The following is a 16820-nucleotide window of genomic DNA, read 5'->3' on the forward strand; positions in this document are numbered from 1 at the left end:
AACCTAGGGGCAGGACAGGAATAAAGACGCAGACGTAGAGAATGGACTTGAGGACACAGGGAGGGGGAAGGGTAAACTGGGACAAAGTGAGAGAGTCGCTCTGACATATATACACTACCAAATGTAAAACAGATAGCTAGTGGGAAGCAGCTGCATAGCACAGTGAGATCAGCTCAGTGCTCTGTGACCACCTAGAGGGGTGGGATAGGGAGGGTGGGAGGGAGACGTAAGAGGGAGGAGATATGGGGACATATGTATATGTATAGCTGATTCACTATGTTATAAAGCAGAAACTAACACACCATTGTAAAGCAATTATACTCCAGTAAAGATGTTAAAAAAAATTTTAATTAACAGCTGTATTTTAAAATATTTAGTCCCTTAGTTATATCATACAGAACAATGTTGTCTTGATATGATCCCCCAAAAGCGATGCAGTAGTTTTTTTCAATATCCATTAGTAAGACTAACAAAAATACTTTTGCTATCTGTTTTAAAATCTGTCCTTACAAAAAGTCGACTTCTCTCCACTCACTTCCATAGCCCTAAAATAACAGATACACGTTTTGCTGTTAAAAACAAATAGATATTTGAATATTAAAAGACAGGCTCCCCATTCCCTACCTCTTCCCCATCCTGGTACTAAGCCGCCGAAAACTTTTAAAATGCCGTTTGATACAACAGATTTTGCTAATTGTTATGAAAGTAATTTACAAGTGAGGAATTACTGTGCAGGACCTGGCTAACAGTTACTGCTCTGGATTACCGATTTCCTTCTATGAAATAAGTTATAACTAAAAGTCAACCTAGTTTAAAAAGCTTTGGAGTTCTTTTCTGAGGTGTCTATTAAATTGCCACAGTATCACGGGGGCTCATCTTGGACCTGCAAACAGACTGCGTCTTTTAGGAGGACTGGACCGTCCCATGGAATGGACTGACCGTTCCCCATCCCAGGCATGCTGGTAGCCGGGTTTTCCATTAGTCATCACTGACTGCAGTCAGAAAGCGTCAGGCGGCTTGTGCGAGTCCCGCGTTAGCAGCACCATAGAAACGTCTTGTCCTCAGAGCACATTTGGGGGAAAGGGAAGAGTGTGGACTGCCTTGGTTAGTACAGAAACTGTACAGCTCACTGAGTGACAATCTGAGAGTTCGCCCACGGCATGCTGGCTGGGACGAGAAACAACTGAAGCGGGCCACACACTAAGAGCAGACGTGGTACCGCCTGGAGAGGACAGATATCGTTAAGAGTTTTCTCAGTGGCTAGGGGTGGAGAATATTCACAGACTGCCAGCAGATGAGGAGGGTCTCTGGGCTCCTAAGTCCCACTGCACCCCCCAAGGGAGAGAACAAGTCCTCCTCCCCTGACCCCTGCTCTGCCTGCAGAGAAGCGTGGGAGCCCCTGCGGGCCCAGCAAGCCTGGGGGGAAGTGTGTTTGTAGTTGGAACTGCTTGAAGAAAGTTCTAGGCTTTAACTCTTCCGTTCGGTATTTTCCCCCCGAAACTCTCGCGTGCTAAATGACTGCCTCGGCACACGTCAGCTCACCACTCCCGAGGACGTCTCGCTGGAGTAAATAACTCCACTCCTCGGGGACCCGCTACATCCCACGGGTAGTTCCACAAATGCCCCAAAACACACCTCTACATTTTTTTCTTTTTAAAAACGTTGACTTGTTTTTTAGTGGCTGCTGTCCGTCCACGCGACAGTGACCGTGGAGCTACAGGGAAGCATCGTGTTTGGTGAAGGCTGCTGCTGGGAAGGCGCAGACCCCGCCCGGCTCCTGGATCAATGTGGAGAAAACCCAGTCGCCAGGCTGCAGCCCACCACGGGCGTCATGTCCCAAATCTGCAAGAGAAGGGGGAGGCCTGGAGATGCAGCACCGGTCACAGTCACGTGGCCCCCCAGGAGGCGCTGCTGGCGCTGAGAGCAGACAGCTGTTACACTCTCAAAACGGCCAGCATAACTCATTCTCTGCTTTCCCTACAAAACCTTCTCGAGATTTACATAGCGACGAAACAACGTGGTCGGCTAAAATATGAAAAAAGCTTATAAGCAGTATCTCTCTCGATACCTGCAAATTACATCATAATGATGTTTTACTATAAATTTACTTTTATTTTTAATAAAAAGCCCACTGGGGAAAAGCCCATTTTTTTTTATTATGAAATAAACTATGTCATAGTTTTACAACTCAAGAGTGGTACTAAGGATAAAACACTTACTTTCAGTTCCTGCGTTAGCCACCCAGGGATTTAATAAAAAAACGTGTGGTTATTTCTTATACGTGGGAAGCCTTCTGCCCAGGATGAAAGGATCAATAGCCAGGGAAGGAGTGATCAGAGAAAGGGGACAGCTAATGCCAGGCAGTGGGAGGGAGGACCCTGGGGCTGGCTCAGTGCAGACAGTGACAGAGGTGTGCCAGGCCCTCACTGGCTCACCTGGAGAGACCGACGTGGCCGAGGGAGACACCACCAAGGGCGTGGAAACTCACAAACATGCAGTTTGTTTCCAGGTTTCCACGTGGCTATAGGTTGTTCATCAAAAGGCAAGGCGAGCTTGCCCATCAGAAATGCCTTATGCACATTCATAGCATGACGGTGGAGCAATCTACACTGAGGTGCTAATTGGCAGGTTACCTTCACCACGCGATCGGTCCCGCAGGTCACCATCAGGCCCCTAGCAACATCCATGGACATGTGGGAGATGTTATGTTTTCCTTCGTGAAAGGTTGCTAGAGAAGTCCGACTAACAGAGAGAAAAGAGACCATTTAAATTCACCCCACTGTTTCTAGAGGTAAGGGATGAATTTTCTTAGCAACAGAGAGGAAATACGATAACAGTGTCAAAATTCGCTCCTAAAAATGTGGCTACAGTTTTGAAAACTATAATTAAAGGATGATGGAAAGCATGATAAGTTGCAAGACTGTTTTATAAAAGATTTTCTAAAACTCCCAAAATAACCAAATTTTTTTTTCTTTTTTTGTTTTTTAGTGGAAAGGCTGGTACCTTCCTAGACATCAGGACAAGCCTACACTGCATGAGATCCCAGGCTGCAGGCTCCCCCGGAACCCTGGTGTGAGAAGCAGCGCTCCTGCGCACGCTGACCCTCACTCTGCTCCAAAGCCCGCAGCAGCCCAGGCCCCATCACCAGCTCACGGACCGACACCAGTGGTGCCGCACTAGCTCTCCTACTTGGGCCTCCACCAAGGTGTGTCCGTCTGCTACTTTCAAAGACGATTCAGAAAGTAGCAAAAGAAGGCTTGCCTGGTGGCGCAGTGGTTAAGAATCTGCCTGCCAATGCAGGGGGCACGGGTTCAAGCCCTGGTCCGGGAAGATCCCACATGCCGCGGAGCAACTAGGCCCGTGCGCCACAACTACTCAGCTGCGTGCTGCAACTACTGAAGCCCGCGCGCCTAGAGCCTGTGCTCCGCAACAAGAGCACCGCAATGAGAAGCGTGCGCACCGCAACGAAGAGTAGCCCCCGCTCGCGGCAACTAGCGAAAGCCCGCGCGCAGCAACGAAAACCCAACGCAGCCAAAAACTTAAAAAAATAAAAATAAAAGAAAGGAGCAAAAGGAAATGCTGGTTCTGTCCAAATGGATTTGCCTGAGTCAGGACAGAATGGAGGACAGACAGACTTGTCTTACACACAAATAGTTATTTAAGAACAGATTGTTATGTCAGATTGTTGTGGAAGAGAGAACATGGGTCTCCGGAGTTTTCCCACAAATAAAATTTCCATGCGTGTGCGCACAGGTGGAAGCCGGGGCGCTTTTGCAGGGCGCCAGCTCAGCCACCCATCAGCGTGCACGCGGCCTTGACCCTCACAGCATCCCGAGTGGCGCAGGGGCTCGCGGCCGGACTGGTCTTAGCTGCATCATTTCTCACAGTGTTTGGGAGAAACTCGTCTTAAGTCATAAAGCTAGGGCAGAATCCTCTCTTTAGAAACTGTTTATGAAAGGGATAAACGAGTGGGCAGAAATACAGCTGATCCTGAACAACACGCTTCCAACGGCATGGGTCCGCTTATACCCAGAGTTTTTTCAACGGTAAATACCACAACACTACATGATCCACAAAACCGTGGATAGGAAGGGCCAACTCTTTTTATACCCAAATTATCCACTACACGGAGGGCTGCACCTCTGACCCTCGCGTTGTTCAAGGGTCAACCATGTACCTGTATCATTTCTCAGGCTCTCCCACTGCAGATGGACACACAAAAAGATAAAGATAAGCAAACACTCACTCCTCGTCCTTGATGGAGTCATAGCAGGAATCGCAGACGCGGACCTGGAACTCAAAGCCCATGACAGGGTAGCTGGAGCGCTTGCTGCTGCACTTCCCACAGACAGCCTGCCCACACTTCCTGCAGTGATGCTTCGGGGACCAGAAGGAGGAAAAGGAGGAAATTACCTTTTGCTTTAATGCAGTGATGCTTCGGGGACCAAAAGGAGGAAAGGGAGGAAATTACCTTTTGCTTTAATGCCCGTGGCCTCACTTCAGAGTAGGGGAAATGGGATTGGAACAATGTGCCTCGAATTATAATCACCCCCCATTCAATGTATCAATAAACACGCCAAAGGCAGACAATATCAACACCCGTTGAGGATTTCCAAATATCTTTGCTTTGTTATTGGTCAAATACTAGTTTTTATTCATTCATATTACCTGCCTAGGCGACCATAAACAACATTGTTAAGACCAAGTTCAAGCTCATTCAGGAACCCAAATGGCTAGAGACTTCAGGAGGGAAAAATGTATTCCTATTACAGAGAAAAGTTTTGATATAAAGTTTTAAATGTAATTTGCCCTCATTAAGAAACAGATACCCATAATCATGTCGTGCTATTTCTTTTCATCTTTCAAATTGTGATTCTGGAAATAAGCACCAAGAACATTCCAAAATAGCCCAGTTATTACTACTAATTTTAACATATATATATTTTTAAACCACTAAAAGCTTTGTGACCCACACCTTTCCTCTCTCTACCACTAGGTGTTAACTCATAAGATTAAAATTAATTCTTCATGTTTCCTTTGAAGTAGAGACTACTTCACACACCAGTTACCACCAGACATGCGTTGCGAAAGCTAGGCGAAGGATGCAATGTGGGTGCTGTTTCCGAGCATTAGAATGTTATGAATGCGGAAACAATTCCTGCACTGCCTGCCAGTCTCATATCTGACCTTGCTGTAGAGTAGCTTCATAAGTAAAGTCAAAGAAAGTTTATTAACACACACAAACTTTCCGTCAACCCCTTAGAGAGGTGCAACCACTAATAAAAGGAATAAAATTGGCATTCTTTTTCACTTACCTGCACAAATTCATATTCAATCTGAATGAGTGGCTACCTTCAAGGCTACTGCAGAACTATGTTTTTTGCAGAACTTTAGTGTTACGTGACTACCCAGTGATAAGCGCTTCCTTGAAATCTGTAGGCTATTTGGGACATGTTTCTTCAACTAATTAAAAAAAATAAAAAACAGTACATACTTGAAACATGCTTAATAGAAATGCTCCAGGTACACTTACGTGGAACAATTTATGAATAATCTAAAATTCTTGGTGTCAGAGTATTCCAGTGAGGGCTAATCTGTTACTTTTTATCTGTTCGTGCAAGCATTAGGCCTAGACGCCCTAGTTCATTCTGATTTTGTGCTGGGCTAGTACAAACACTGAGTTTAACAAGTAATAGTTCTAAACTCAAAACTCTTTCATCTATTTACGAATAGGCTCTCAGGGTTTTCTGCGCGTCCCGGCTTTTCCAGTGCAGGACAAGCAAGGGCACAGTTCGGTAACAGTCTCACAATTACCCCGGGAAAGGCCCTGCTCATTGTCAGTCACACAATGATGGCGATACCACAAAGGTGGGATTTAACAGCATTTACAGGGAAAAGTGTGATTCCAAACAAAATGACAGATTAATCAGGTAAATAGCAAAATACATAATTAACCCAGTGAGGACTCGACGCTGGCTACTCACCTGTCTCAACCCCAGTGTCTTCGTGTCCCACATCTGCTTTATATTCCAGAAAAAGGGCTGCTCACATTTCTGACAAGAATCACTTTCTAACCACTGAGGAGCCTGGGGGAGGAGAAAGTGAAACCCAGCATCTAAGCAGCTGCAGGTTTACACTAAGTGGTCAGAAGTTAATACGACAGTTCCAGACTTTGGTGGGGTTATCCTTTTTTTGAACTCTTCAATATATTATAGCTGTTGCCATATTCAATATTATGTTTGTGTTTTGAATAATCTTTATCATTTTTGCCATGTTCTCAGGATTGTTCATTCGTAATCTATCGATAGGAGGGAGGAGTTCAATTTGCATTATGAACTCCTACGAGTTGTCTTCATGTATTTCTTTTTTATGCCCAAAGTTTTTAAAGTTGTTTGATAACTATATCCAGTTGAGCAAAATCCTTTCTTGCAGAACCTGACGAACTACCACTTGGGAAGGCTTGTGGGGTCACAAGGTGACCAACAGGAGTTCTTCGGGGTGGGCATTATGTCAGACAGATTAGTTGCCCCGCCCCCATTCCCAGCTCCCGTGCGTGGGTGTCCTTCCCTCCCTGTGCCTGCACAGCCAGCCTGCAGACCCCCATTCGAGCAGTGATCTCTCTGCACTGCAATTCTTTATGCACGTTTCCTCCCCCCAGCCCCTTCGACTAACCTATGGATTATTCACTGGTCTTTTCATCTTTAAATACGTTCAGCCTGTCACAGGGTAGGCGCTCAGTGAATTTTTGTTAAAACAGGGCAATTAGGCCTCAAAATTACTTCACTGAGAACTTAGAAAATATTTCTCTAAACAAAACATTACAAGTTGTATTCGATTACAGGATGAACCTGCTAAAAGCCTCTTTAACCTCAATCATGCATCATCATATACGTGCAGTAAAAATAGAAAATACTATTTCCATAAAATTAAACCAAAGGTCATGAAGTAAGAAATAACCTTTTCTTGATCTTGAAAGTTAGCACTCAAGAAAAATGTATCTGATAAGAGGAGACGATGGGAGAACCACAGGAACTGACCTACACTGATCCTTATAAAATATGCAGTGAAGATGGTCAGCTTTACAGAGATTCGAAAGGGGACTTCTGGTGGTTTAAAGAATGAGTGTCCCAACTTCTTTTTTTGTTTCCTATTTCATCAAAACTTTTGGCTTTCCTATTCCTTATTTTAGACATATTTAGACTAGAAATATTTCTGTATAGGACAGCCATTACGAAGGTCTTTCTTTCGGGGGTTGGGGGGTAAGGCACTCACAAACAGAATGAAGTGGGCTGAGACAGAGGAGAGGTTTCTTTAAATAACTGTGCTAACGTTGGAAATGGGAAGGGAGGACAGAAAGAGTGATAAAGAGATGCGCACCTCCGTGAGGAAGATTACTACTCGATGTAGAATTACTTGTTTCTGTGACCAGGGAAGAGAGAAGGTGGTTTGAAAACACTGCCTGTGAACAATGTTCCTGAAGGAGAAACGGTGATTACGACGACACGACGGGCCCTGCTGCCAACAACGTGGGGACATTAAGTGGCAGGGGGAAGGAAAGCAGGGGCCACTGTCTAGTCTTATGTTTGTGACACACGCCAGTGTAACTCCTGCAATACCACCCACGTGAGGAACAGTCACGTGGAACAAGATGAACGCAAAAACGTATTCACGGCAGTGATATTCAAGTATGAGTGTACACCGCATAAGGCTGTGAGGATTAAATGGGGCAACATTTGCGAAATGTTTTGCATAACGCCTGGTATATACAGAGGGCCTTATAAGTTCAGCACTGTGCCAAGGGTTTTATATGCCTTATTTTGCTTAATTTTCGACACAACCCTAGGAGATACAGAGCAACATTCTACCCATTTTTCAGGCAAAGAAACTGTGGCTCAGAGATTGAAGCGACTGTCCATGGTTGGTTAGTGGGTGGAGCTCCCAGTAGACCCAAGAGTCCAGCCCACAGCCCTGCACTCGTCCACTGCGCTCTACACAGCCTCTGGACATGGTCCTCTTCGCTTCAACATGTCAGGGTCTCCAAACATGTTTCTGGAGTATGACAACCAATGGGGACTGAGTTTCTGCCCTCAGGAAGCATGCTTCTGCCTAAGGGTTAGGAAAGAATATTAGTTTGCTGATCTGGAAGGCAGGGGGGCATGAGGGAAGAAAAAATATGCTTAAAATAATTTGAGATAACAAATGAAAAAATAAACTCAGAAATAAACAGACTTTTTGGAACATATTTTGATATAAGAAATACCCATAACTTTGTTTCTTTTAATAGAATTAAGTGTTATGTAAGTGTAAGCTATCATGAACCATCCTATTAAATGCTTATTCTCTAAGGAGACAAAGTTTTCTTTTATGCTGAGAAGAGCTGAAGAGAACATTAATCAAGTTTTCTGTTTCACTCTCTTTTCTACATCTTGTTCCATCTGCCTAATCTGGACGAAGATGATGTAACAAGAATAACCCCAATGCACTGCTGCTGCTAATTGCTGCGCTCATCTACTTTGCACTAATGTATAAAACAGTATCCATTCTGTGATGGACCAGCTCCAAATAAACTTCTCATTTCAAGAGGATTCATTCTAATTATTGTTACTTGCTCATTTATGTTTCATGCCTACTTCCAGAAAGGAGTCCCTTTGATTACAATCTGGCAGGGAGGTAGATCTGCTTCCAGCCAGCCAGTGTGGTGGCCGACAGCCGCTGTAGGCTGGGGACACTCCAGTCAGTGTTTCCAGGTGACTCAGAAAGAAATTCCAGCAAACGCCGTGGGGCTAGAGAATCTGGGATTAATCCTCTAGGCCTGTGCCTAAAGATGTCCTACAAATTGTCCAAAACCCTAACTCAAGTTCAGAATCTAATAGATCGGAGGCTGCTTACTTTTACACTAATATTTACTCAGCTGGTAGAAACAAAACAAAACAACAACAAAAAAACAAAAAAACCTACTAAAATTGCTGCATGTTTTTGACATAATTTTCTTTCCTACCAATACTGCCAACCATTGAGACAGAAAAGCTCGTAGAGCAAAACGTGTTACCAGCTGTGTGCTCATGATTTGGGGTACTCTTCCATAAGTGACTACAAGGAAATGAGTGACCCCCACAGGAATGACAGGACTGTCTTTTCTTTCCCTGGAGGCACAAATAAACTCCACACTCACATAACCTTGAAGGTAAGAACTCTGCTTCTACTTTCTACATCTAAAAGAACTTACCAAGGATGAGAATAGTGGATTGAAATCCAAGTGGTTAAACCCTTACAAGAGCCACTAGTAGCATCAGGCCCCAATGGTCTCCTCCCTCACGATCCAGGGAACACAGAATAAGACTGAAAAACAACAGGCCGAGTCTAGGAAATAGAACAGTATACTAGCTGCCACTGTTGCATGTAACTAGCAGATGATAAATATAAAACACAGTTCAAATAAATCTTTGCAAAGAAAGTATTACACATTCTGTAATATCGAGCCAATGTTACATATGTTTAATAACAAGTTACTCAAAGCCTTACCAAAAGATCTTTAGAAAATTCAAAAAGGGAAATTAACCAGCAGACATGCAATCAAGATTTCCTCTATGTGACTTGTCTTACAAGGTCACTAAAAAACTAGCAATAGGTACTTCTCCAGATGACGGACTGCATTTTATCATTTATACGGTAGTCTATTTCCTTCACCAGATTACAAGCTTCTTGCAGTTATGAATCTTTGCGTATAAAGCATGGTAATCATAAAGTCTGGAAGTGAGTAATATTGCTATTTCTTTTAAATAGACTGAACCCCTTTGATTACGTCCCTAGGGTATGCTAAAGATGCAAGTTTATTCAGTGAGAATCAGACTCACAAGTAATTAGAAGCAACACAAAGCAGACGCATGCAGGGGTGGGTGGGAATGCTGCATTCATGCCTGGGATCCACCACAGAGGTGTGCAGCATACTGACCTACACGCTGTGTGAAGGACAGCACCCGGAACACATCATGTGACATCATGCAATACAGTATGTACTGCAATGCAGTATCATTTATGATGCATATGCACCTAAGTTTCCAGACTTTAGGGCCACCCTTTAGATGCTCAATAAATGTTTCTGAAGTTAAACCATAAGTCTTTAACACCCCTCACACTAAAATCTTCTCTGGAATCAACTCCGCTATCTACGTCACAGGTTTTAAACGCCACTTGGAAAAGACAGATAAATACCTGTGCTGGCAGAGATGAGAATGGAAATCCTGCCTGGAAATCATCTGACAACATCTATAAAAAGCATTCAGAATGTACATATCCTTGACCCAAAGGGTCTATTTTCAGAAATTTGTCTGAAATAAATAATTGAACAATCACACAATGACAAGGTCAAAAATGTTCACTGAAGCATTATCTAAAATAGAAAAAGAAGACAGAGAGATTGCTTAGATAGAGTGTCTGTCTAAAGAATTGGAAGAGACCTTAGAAGTCATCTCATTCAGCTATTTCACTTTATGGAAGAAGGAACGGAGACTCAGGGAAATTAAGGCACTTAGAACTCAGGTCTCCTGAAAAGAACACTATGTTGACATGGGCTCAGTGGAACAGAAGTCAGTGTAAAATAAAAGCAGAGAACAGAGGTGTACTTTCCCAGAGGAGCTATGCCCCTGGTGCGCGTCTCGGGGACCCCAGGACAGGTGTGCAACCTCGGAGCTCCTCCCCACAGTCACTTCCCTGGGTGTGCCGGACCATCTCCCGTGTCCTCTCCTTGCCCTTCTCTGTGAAAATCAGCCTAAATGCCTGGCTGTGTGTATCGCTTGTCCCTGTGGAAACTCTCCAATGAGTAGTGAATGCAGTGCAAAGTGACATGCAGGACCCTGTCAGATGATAGCCAGTAAGAGCTGGGGCTGTCTGCACCTTGGCTGGCATCTCCGGTCACTGGGTAGAAAACCAAGAGGCAGGCTGTGGGAGCTCTCCTGGTCAGCCCTGCCTTGCCCTCTCTTACCTCCTCTCTGCTAACGTCCATGTTCCACACTGCAATTCCGCCATCTGAGGAACAGGAGACCAGCTGCCTCGTGAGCTGAAGGTAACACAGCGACTGCACCCTGTCACTGCAAACAGCGCACACAACAGTTACGTGTCTCAATGTGGAAAACACAGACATCACCTTCATGCAGGCTCAAATCTCTCCCCTCGCTGGAATCAGCAACTGACATTTTATCATTGGTGATCTGGATCCCAGTATAAACTTTAATTGGCATTCTATAACTTATTATACAGAATAATAGCTTCTATGAAATAAACACTACTCAGCAGTCATTAAGAACTGCAGGTCAGAGTCCCCCACCAGCGGCTGGCAGGCGCCCTATTTGTGGGGAGACGCTAACTCCACATCTTCCCACACCGCCATCTTGTTTACAGCAATACAATCTCACCTCAAGAAACAAGAAAAATCTCAAATAAACAATCCAACCCTACACTTAAAACAACTAGAGAAAGAAGAACAAAGAAAACCCAAAGTCAATAGAAGGAAAGAAATCATAAAAATCAGAGCAGAAATAAATGAAATAGAAAGGAAGAAAGCAATAGCAAAGATCAATAAAACTAAAAGCTGGTTCTTTGAGAAGATAAGCAAAACTGATAAACCCTTAGCCACACTCATCAAGAAAAAAAGGGAGAGGACGAAAGCAATAAAATTAGAAATGAAAAAGGAGAAATCACAATTGACACTGCAGAAATACAAAAGGATTATAAGGGACTACTATAAACAACTATATGCCAATAAAATGGACAACCATGAAGAAATGGTCAAATTCTTGGAAAGGTACAATTTTCCAAGACTGAACCAGGAAGAATTAGAAAATATAAACAGACCTATCACAAGTAATGAAATTGAAACCAAAATTAAAAATCTTCCAACAAACAAAAGTCCAGGACCAGATAGATTCACAGGCGAATTCTACCAAACATTTAGAAAAGAGCTAATACTGATCCTTCTCAAACTCTTCCAAAAAATTGCAGAGGGAGAAACATTCCCAAACTCATTCTACGAAGCCACCATCACCCTGATACCAAAACCAGAAAAAGATATCACAAAAAAAGAAAATTACAGACCAATACCACTGATGAACATAGATACAAAAATCCTCAACAAAATACTAGCAAATAGAATCCAACAGCACATTAAAAGGATCATACACCATGATCAAGTGGGATTTATCCTAGGGATGCAAGGATTCTTCAATATACACAAATCAATCAATGTGATACACCATATTAACAAATTGAAGGAGAAAAACCATATGATCATCTCAATAGATGCAGAAAAAGCTTTTGACAAAATTCAACACCCCATTTATGATAAAAACTCCCCAGAAAGTGGGCATAGAGGGAACCTACCTCAACATAATAAAGGCCATATATGACAAACCAGCAAACATCATTCTCAATGGTGAAAAACTGAAAGCATTTCCACCAAGATCAGGAACAAGACAAGGATGTCCACCCTCACCGCTCTTATTCAACATAGTTTTGGAAGTCCTAGCCATGGCAATCAGAGAAGAAAAAGAAATAAAAGAAGTACAAATTGGAAAGAAGAAGTAAAACTGTCACTGTTTGCAGATGACATGATACTATACATAGAAAACCCTAAAGATACCACCAGAAAACTACTAGAACTAATCAGTGAATTTGGTAAGGTTGCAGGATACAAAATTAATGCACAGAAATCTCTTGCATTCCTATACACCAACAACGAAAAATCAGAAAGAGAAATTAAGGAAACATTCCGATTTACCATTGCAACAAAACAAATAAAATACCCAGGAATAAACCTGCCTAAGGAGGCAAAAGACTTGTACTCAGAAAACTATAAAACACTGATGAAAGAAATCAAAGATGACATAAACAGATGGAGAAATATACCATGTTCTTGGATTGGAAGAATCAACATTGTGAAAATGACTCTATTACCCAAAGCAATCTACAGATTCCATGCAATTCCCTATCAAACTACCAATGGCATGGTAGTTACTACCAATGGACTAAGGAAGAAGAAAACCCTGGCCTCTATTTTTGCTACAGAACACCAGACACTGAGGACTCACGGAAAAGCAGTTAGGAGCAGACTGAGTGAGCCCTATCAAACAGGCCTCACTGTCTGCTAAAAGACGGGGTTTAGGAGAAAGTAGTCTCAGAACGCTAACGCCTCCCCCGACCTGCCCCAACTCAGATTCTTTCCCCATCCTCACAAACAGTCACGCACTGGTGGCCCTGGAGCAAGAGCGCGCGGCCTTTCCTTCCTCCGATGTCCCACATGATGATGCTGTTGTCGGAGGCTCCTGAGAAGAGTAACCGTTGAATAGGGTCCCACCAGAGGCAGGCGACACTACCTAGGCGTGAGAGAGGGAGGCTAAATGTAACTCTACGTCAGGACATACACATCTGAGGCAGAAGACCGAACGAGGCCCAGCTGAGCCTTTAAGTAAAAATGCATTTTCGTTGTACAAAAGGGCGTTCAACACTTTATCGCGAGCCACAGAGAAGGCACAGCACGTCCGCTGTCCCGAGCTACAAGATTAGGATTTTCAGTTGTATATCAAACTGCTTTGAACACAAATGTGTTTAAAGAAGATTTTCCTCGTCTATATCAAAAAAATTATAAAACAGCTGTATATGAGGGTTAGTTCAGAAAAAGCTTTTGAAGAAAAAAAATAGCTACCAATATCTGATGAGAAAAGGCAGTGAAGTTTTCTGTGGTTATCTTATGTAAGATTAAAATCTAGATTATTCTAGGGCTCTGGGACCTTGCAGGTGTCTTACCGCAAGATGCCTACGTTTAAGAAAACTGAATTAAGTATCTCAGGGGAAAAAAAAAAGAGATGCAGGTGTACCATACAATTATGCCAGAGAACTTAGGTAAAAAAATCCAAACCCTACATTTCACACTCTATATTGGCTAAACTTATTAAATTTGATATCCTTGGGAAAATCTTTCTTTCTACAGATTTCTCTTTCAACAGATCTCTTCCTTGTTCCATTGACTGCTGCTTGCCTAGAAAAAAACTATTAATAAACTTAATAAAATTGAACCAGTCACACAAGCTAATAATATTTTTGGTGGGTATACAGAAAACTGATAAAGCCACATTCAAAAGCAACCAACAGAGACTAGTTTCTCACAGAAGCTTAACGAAAGTGAAAAAAGAAGTATTGTGCAAAACTGGCTTCAGGGATCAACTCTGCAGAAATCCTGACCCTGTTTGATCCTATGCCCCATGCACTTCAGCTAGAGGCCTAATAGCAGACAAGCAAGGTCTTTCTACATGAACACTGCTAAGTAGTTATCAGAACCCACTCTGTGCTTAGCAACCCAGAGAATACTTAACAATATGGGGATCATGAGACCATTAGTCATAAACAGAAAGTGGTTTCTGCAGGGCCTGTGCTTTCCTGCCTAAATCTATTCAAACTTAACTGTCCTTCTCTCTCCCTTTTCCCCTTCAAGGTCCCTGATCTGATAGACTCGGTTTTACATACATAGATTAGCTATGGAGGACATTTAACTTGTTACGCTTAAAAACACTATTTTCATAAATAAGTCCATCATTAATTCCTTCAACAAACCCCCAATTCTTCGACGTGAACCAGATGGCCTCAGAGCTTCTCATTTGTTACTCAATATAGCCAATTGAGTTTCAAAGCCCTTCCACGAAGCCTGGCCAACTCACCACCCTACAGAAATGATAAAAGTCCACCCAGTCATTCTTTTCCCTCGGTCCCTCCCCGGGAGAGGCAGAACCAGCTCATACATTTCTTCTAATTGTACTCACCATCTACATCTTGCTTGGTGTCCTAGAAGGTGACAAATTTAAAACAGTAATAACAACATTCTTCCAAAGGTCTCACCATTTATAAGACATTTTAAAAGGTCTTCAAAAATCATTTAATTTAAAAGGTAAACAAAATAGAAAGTATTATCCACACAAGCAATCTAGAAGGGATTTGGACAACACAAAACCCTGCCCAACACCCTGCCTTCACTTAGCTTTCACTCTTTGAGATCTTTTGAGATTTAATTCCCCTATCTGGCCAATCAAACTGAAATCTGACAGATCATAAGGAGCTGATCATTCGTGAAACCACAGAGCCGAGAACTAAATTTGGATGCCCAAATTAGGTGAAAAACGGCGGTGATTATACAGCCTACCTTCATGTCCTTTAAGGGTGGTAATAACTGAGCAGGAGCTCTGTTCAAGCTTGAGCAGGGTGATCTGTCCAGAACAGTCGCCGACAAAAGCATACTGAGTATCAAAGTCATATCTGTGGAGAAGCAGTCAAGGACGTATAATACAATCCATCTCAAAGTTATAAAGAAGAAAATGTACATTCTAAAGAGAAGAAGCACAAACCTAAAACTATGAGAAGAGAAAAGAAATACCCAACTGAAAATCATACAACATGTAAATATGGAAGAAAAAGAATGTTTTAAGCTAGAATTATCAGGAAAATTAATATTCATTCATTCAACAAGAATACACTGAGTAGCTGCTACTATTCCAACCAATATCCTAGGAATTGGCAACAAAAATGTTAAGAGCTGATAGAGAAGACAGACATAAAAACAAGTGATTATAAGCAAGTTATAACAGAGTGTTAAAAAGTAAAACACTCAATAATGAAAACAGCCAAAAACAACTGGAAGAAAACTGCTTTTCATGAAATATCTCTGGAAATAGTGTAAAAATGACAGCAAATATGGACATGAACCCACCTTTTTGGGGGGCCTAGATGATTTAGCGTTAAGTGAAGAGGATGGTTTAAATTGCTGTGAAGAGTTTAATTCTAATCATACAAAAGGCAGTCATTTGGGGCAGTAGGAAACTTTAAATTTAAAAATATATTGACTATTGGCAACAACTCATTACTTTCTTGGTCGCTTTATGGCCATAGACATTTGTGGCAAATCAGTAGTTTACACACAGTAAGATAACTATTATTTTAATTCCAAAACAGATCAAAAGGAGGACCACAGGCTGGGCCATGATTATGTGATTCTGTGCCATTTTCTATCAATCCATACGAAAGCCAAACGCATAACAGAAGAACTTATTTAGCACATGATACATCTGAGTAGTCTTCCCTCGTTTGATTCTAAAGCATATGGTACTATTTTAAATATCTCATGCTGTGCATTCATTTGTAGCACACATTTTTTTATAAAGGCTTTCTATGGAAGAAAAGAATTTTACTACACCAGACGTCCAACTCTCAAAGAGAAACTACTGCGGGGCATTTGCCTGTTGCTGACAGCCTTGACCTTGCCATCACTAAGATACACAGCTACCACAGGCAGCCTTAAGCAAGAGCGAGCTCTACGTGAAACAAATCCCATAGAGTAGTAGAAAAATTTGAGAGCGGCAATTTTGTAACATTTGGGGTATCCTGAGGCACCTCTGAGAGTATTATAAGGATTATGAACCCTCTCCAAACACACACAAAAAACCTAAAAAACTCCTTGTAGCCCATTTATGAACTCCAGGGTCACAGACCCTTCTTATATTCTCCTGTGGGGTCTGCAAATAAACCATCACCAGAAGAATCGTTCCTTCCTTTCCTTATACAACAGAAAGTCTTTTCTTTCACTTTGAAAAGCAAAGGAGTGAAGGGAGGGGTCTGCGTTAATGAGGTTTAGGTTTTCCCAGATTCTGTATTAAAACACCTAGAGCACATCCCAGCAGGGAACAGCAATTCATTTAATTATTATCTTTAATAAACCAACTTTATAGCAAAAAAGCAGAGACAGAAATTCTTAGATTCTATGTGAAAATATGTAGGCATCGTTC

General features: G+C 42.3%; 1 protein-coding gene across 1 annotated transcript in view; it reads right to left on the reverse strand.

The window, feature by feature from the left end:
• Positions 1 to 330: 330 nt before the first annotated feature.
• WDFY1 (WD repeat and FYVE domain containing 1) overlaps positions 331 to 16820 on the reverse strand; it is a 48808-nt gene continuing 32318 nt past the window's right edge. The window contains exons 6-12 of the mRNA XM_007166740.2: positions 15185 to 15297; positions 13241 to 13367; positions 10982 to 11087; positions 5985 to 6086; positions 4247 to 4377; positions 2634 to 2742; positions 331 to 1842 (exon numbers count right to left, since the gene is read on the reverse strand). Coding sequence (XP_007166802.2) covers positions 1783 to 1842; positions 2634 to 2742; positions 4247 to 4377; positions 5985 to 6086; positions 10982 to 11087; positions 13241 to 13367; positions 15185 to 15297 — 748 coding nt within the window. The 3' untranslated portion in view covers positions 331 to 1782. The remainder of the gene's footprint in view (positions 1843 to 2633; positions 2743 to 4246; positions 4378 to 5984; positions 6087 to 10981; positions 11088 to 13240; positions 13368 to 15184; positions 15298 to 16820) is intronic.

Source organism: Balaenoptera acutorostrata, chromosome 8 (assembly GCF_949987535.1).
Source record: "Balaenoptera acutorostrata chromosome 8, mBalAcu1.1, whole genome shotgun sequence".
Lineage (NCBI taxonomy): Eukaryota > Metazoa > Chordata > Mammalia > Artiodactyla > Balaenopteridae > Balaenoptera > Balaenoptera acutorostrata.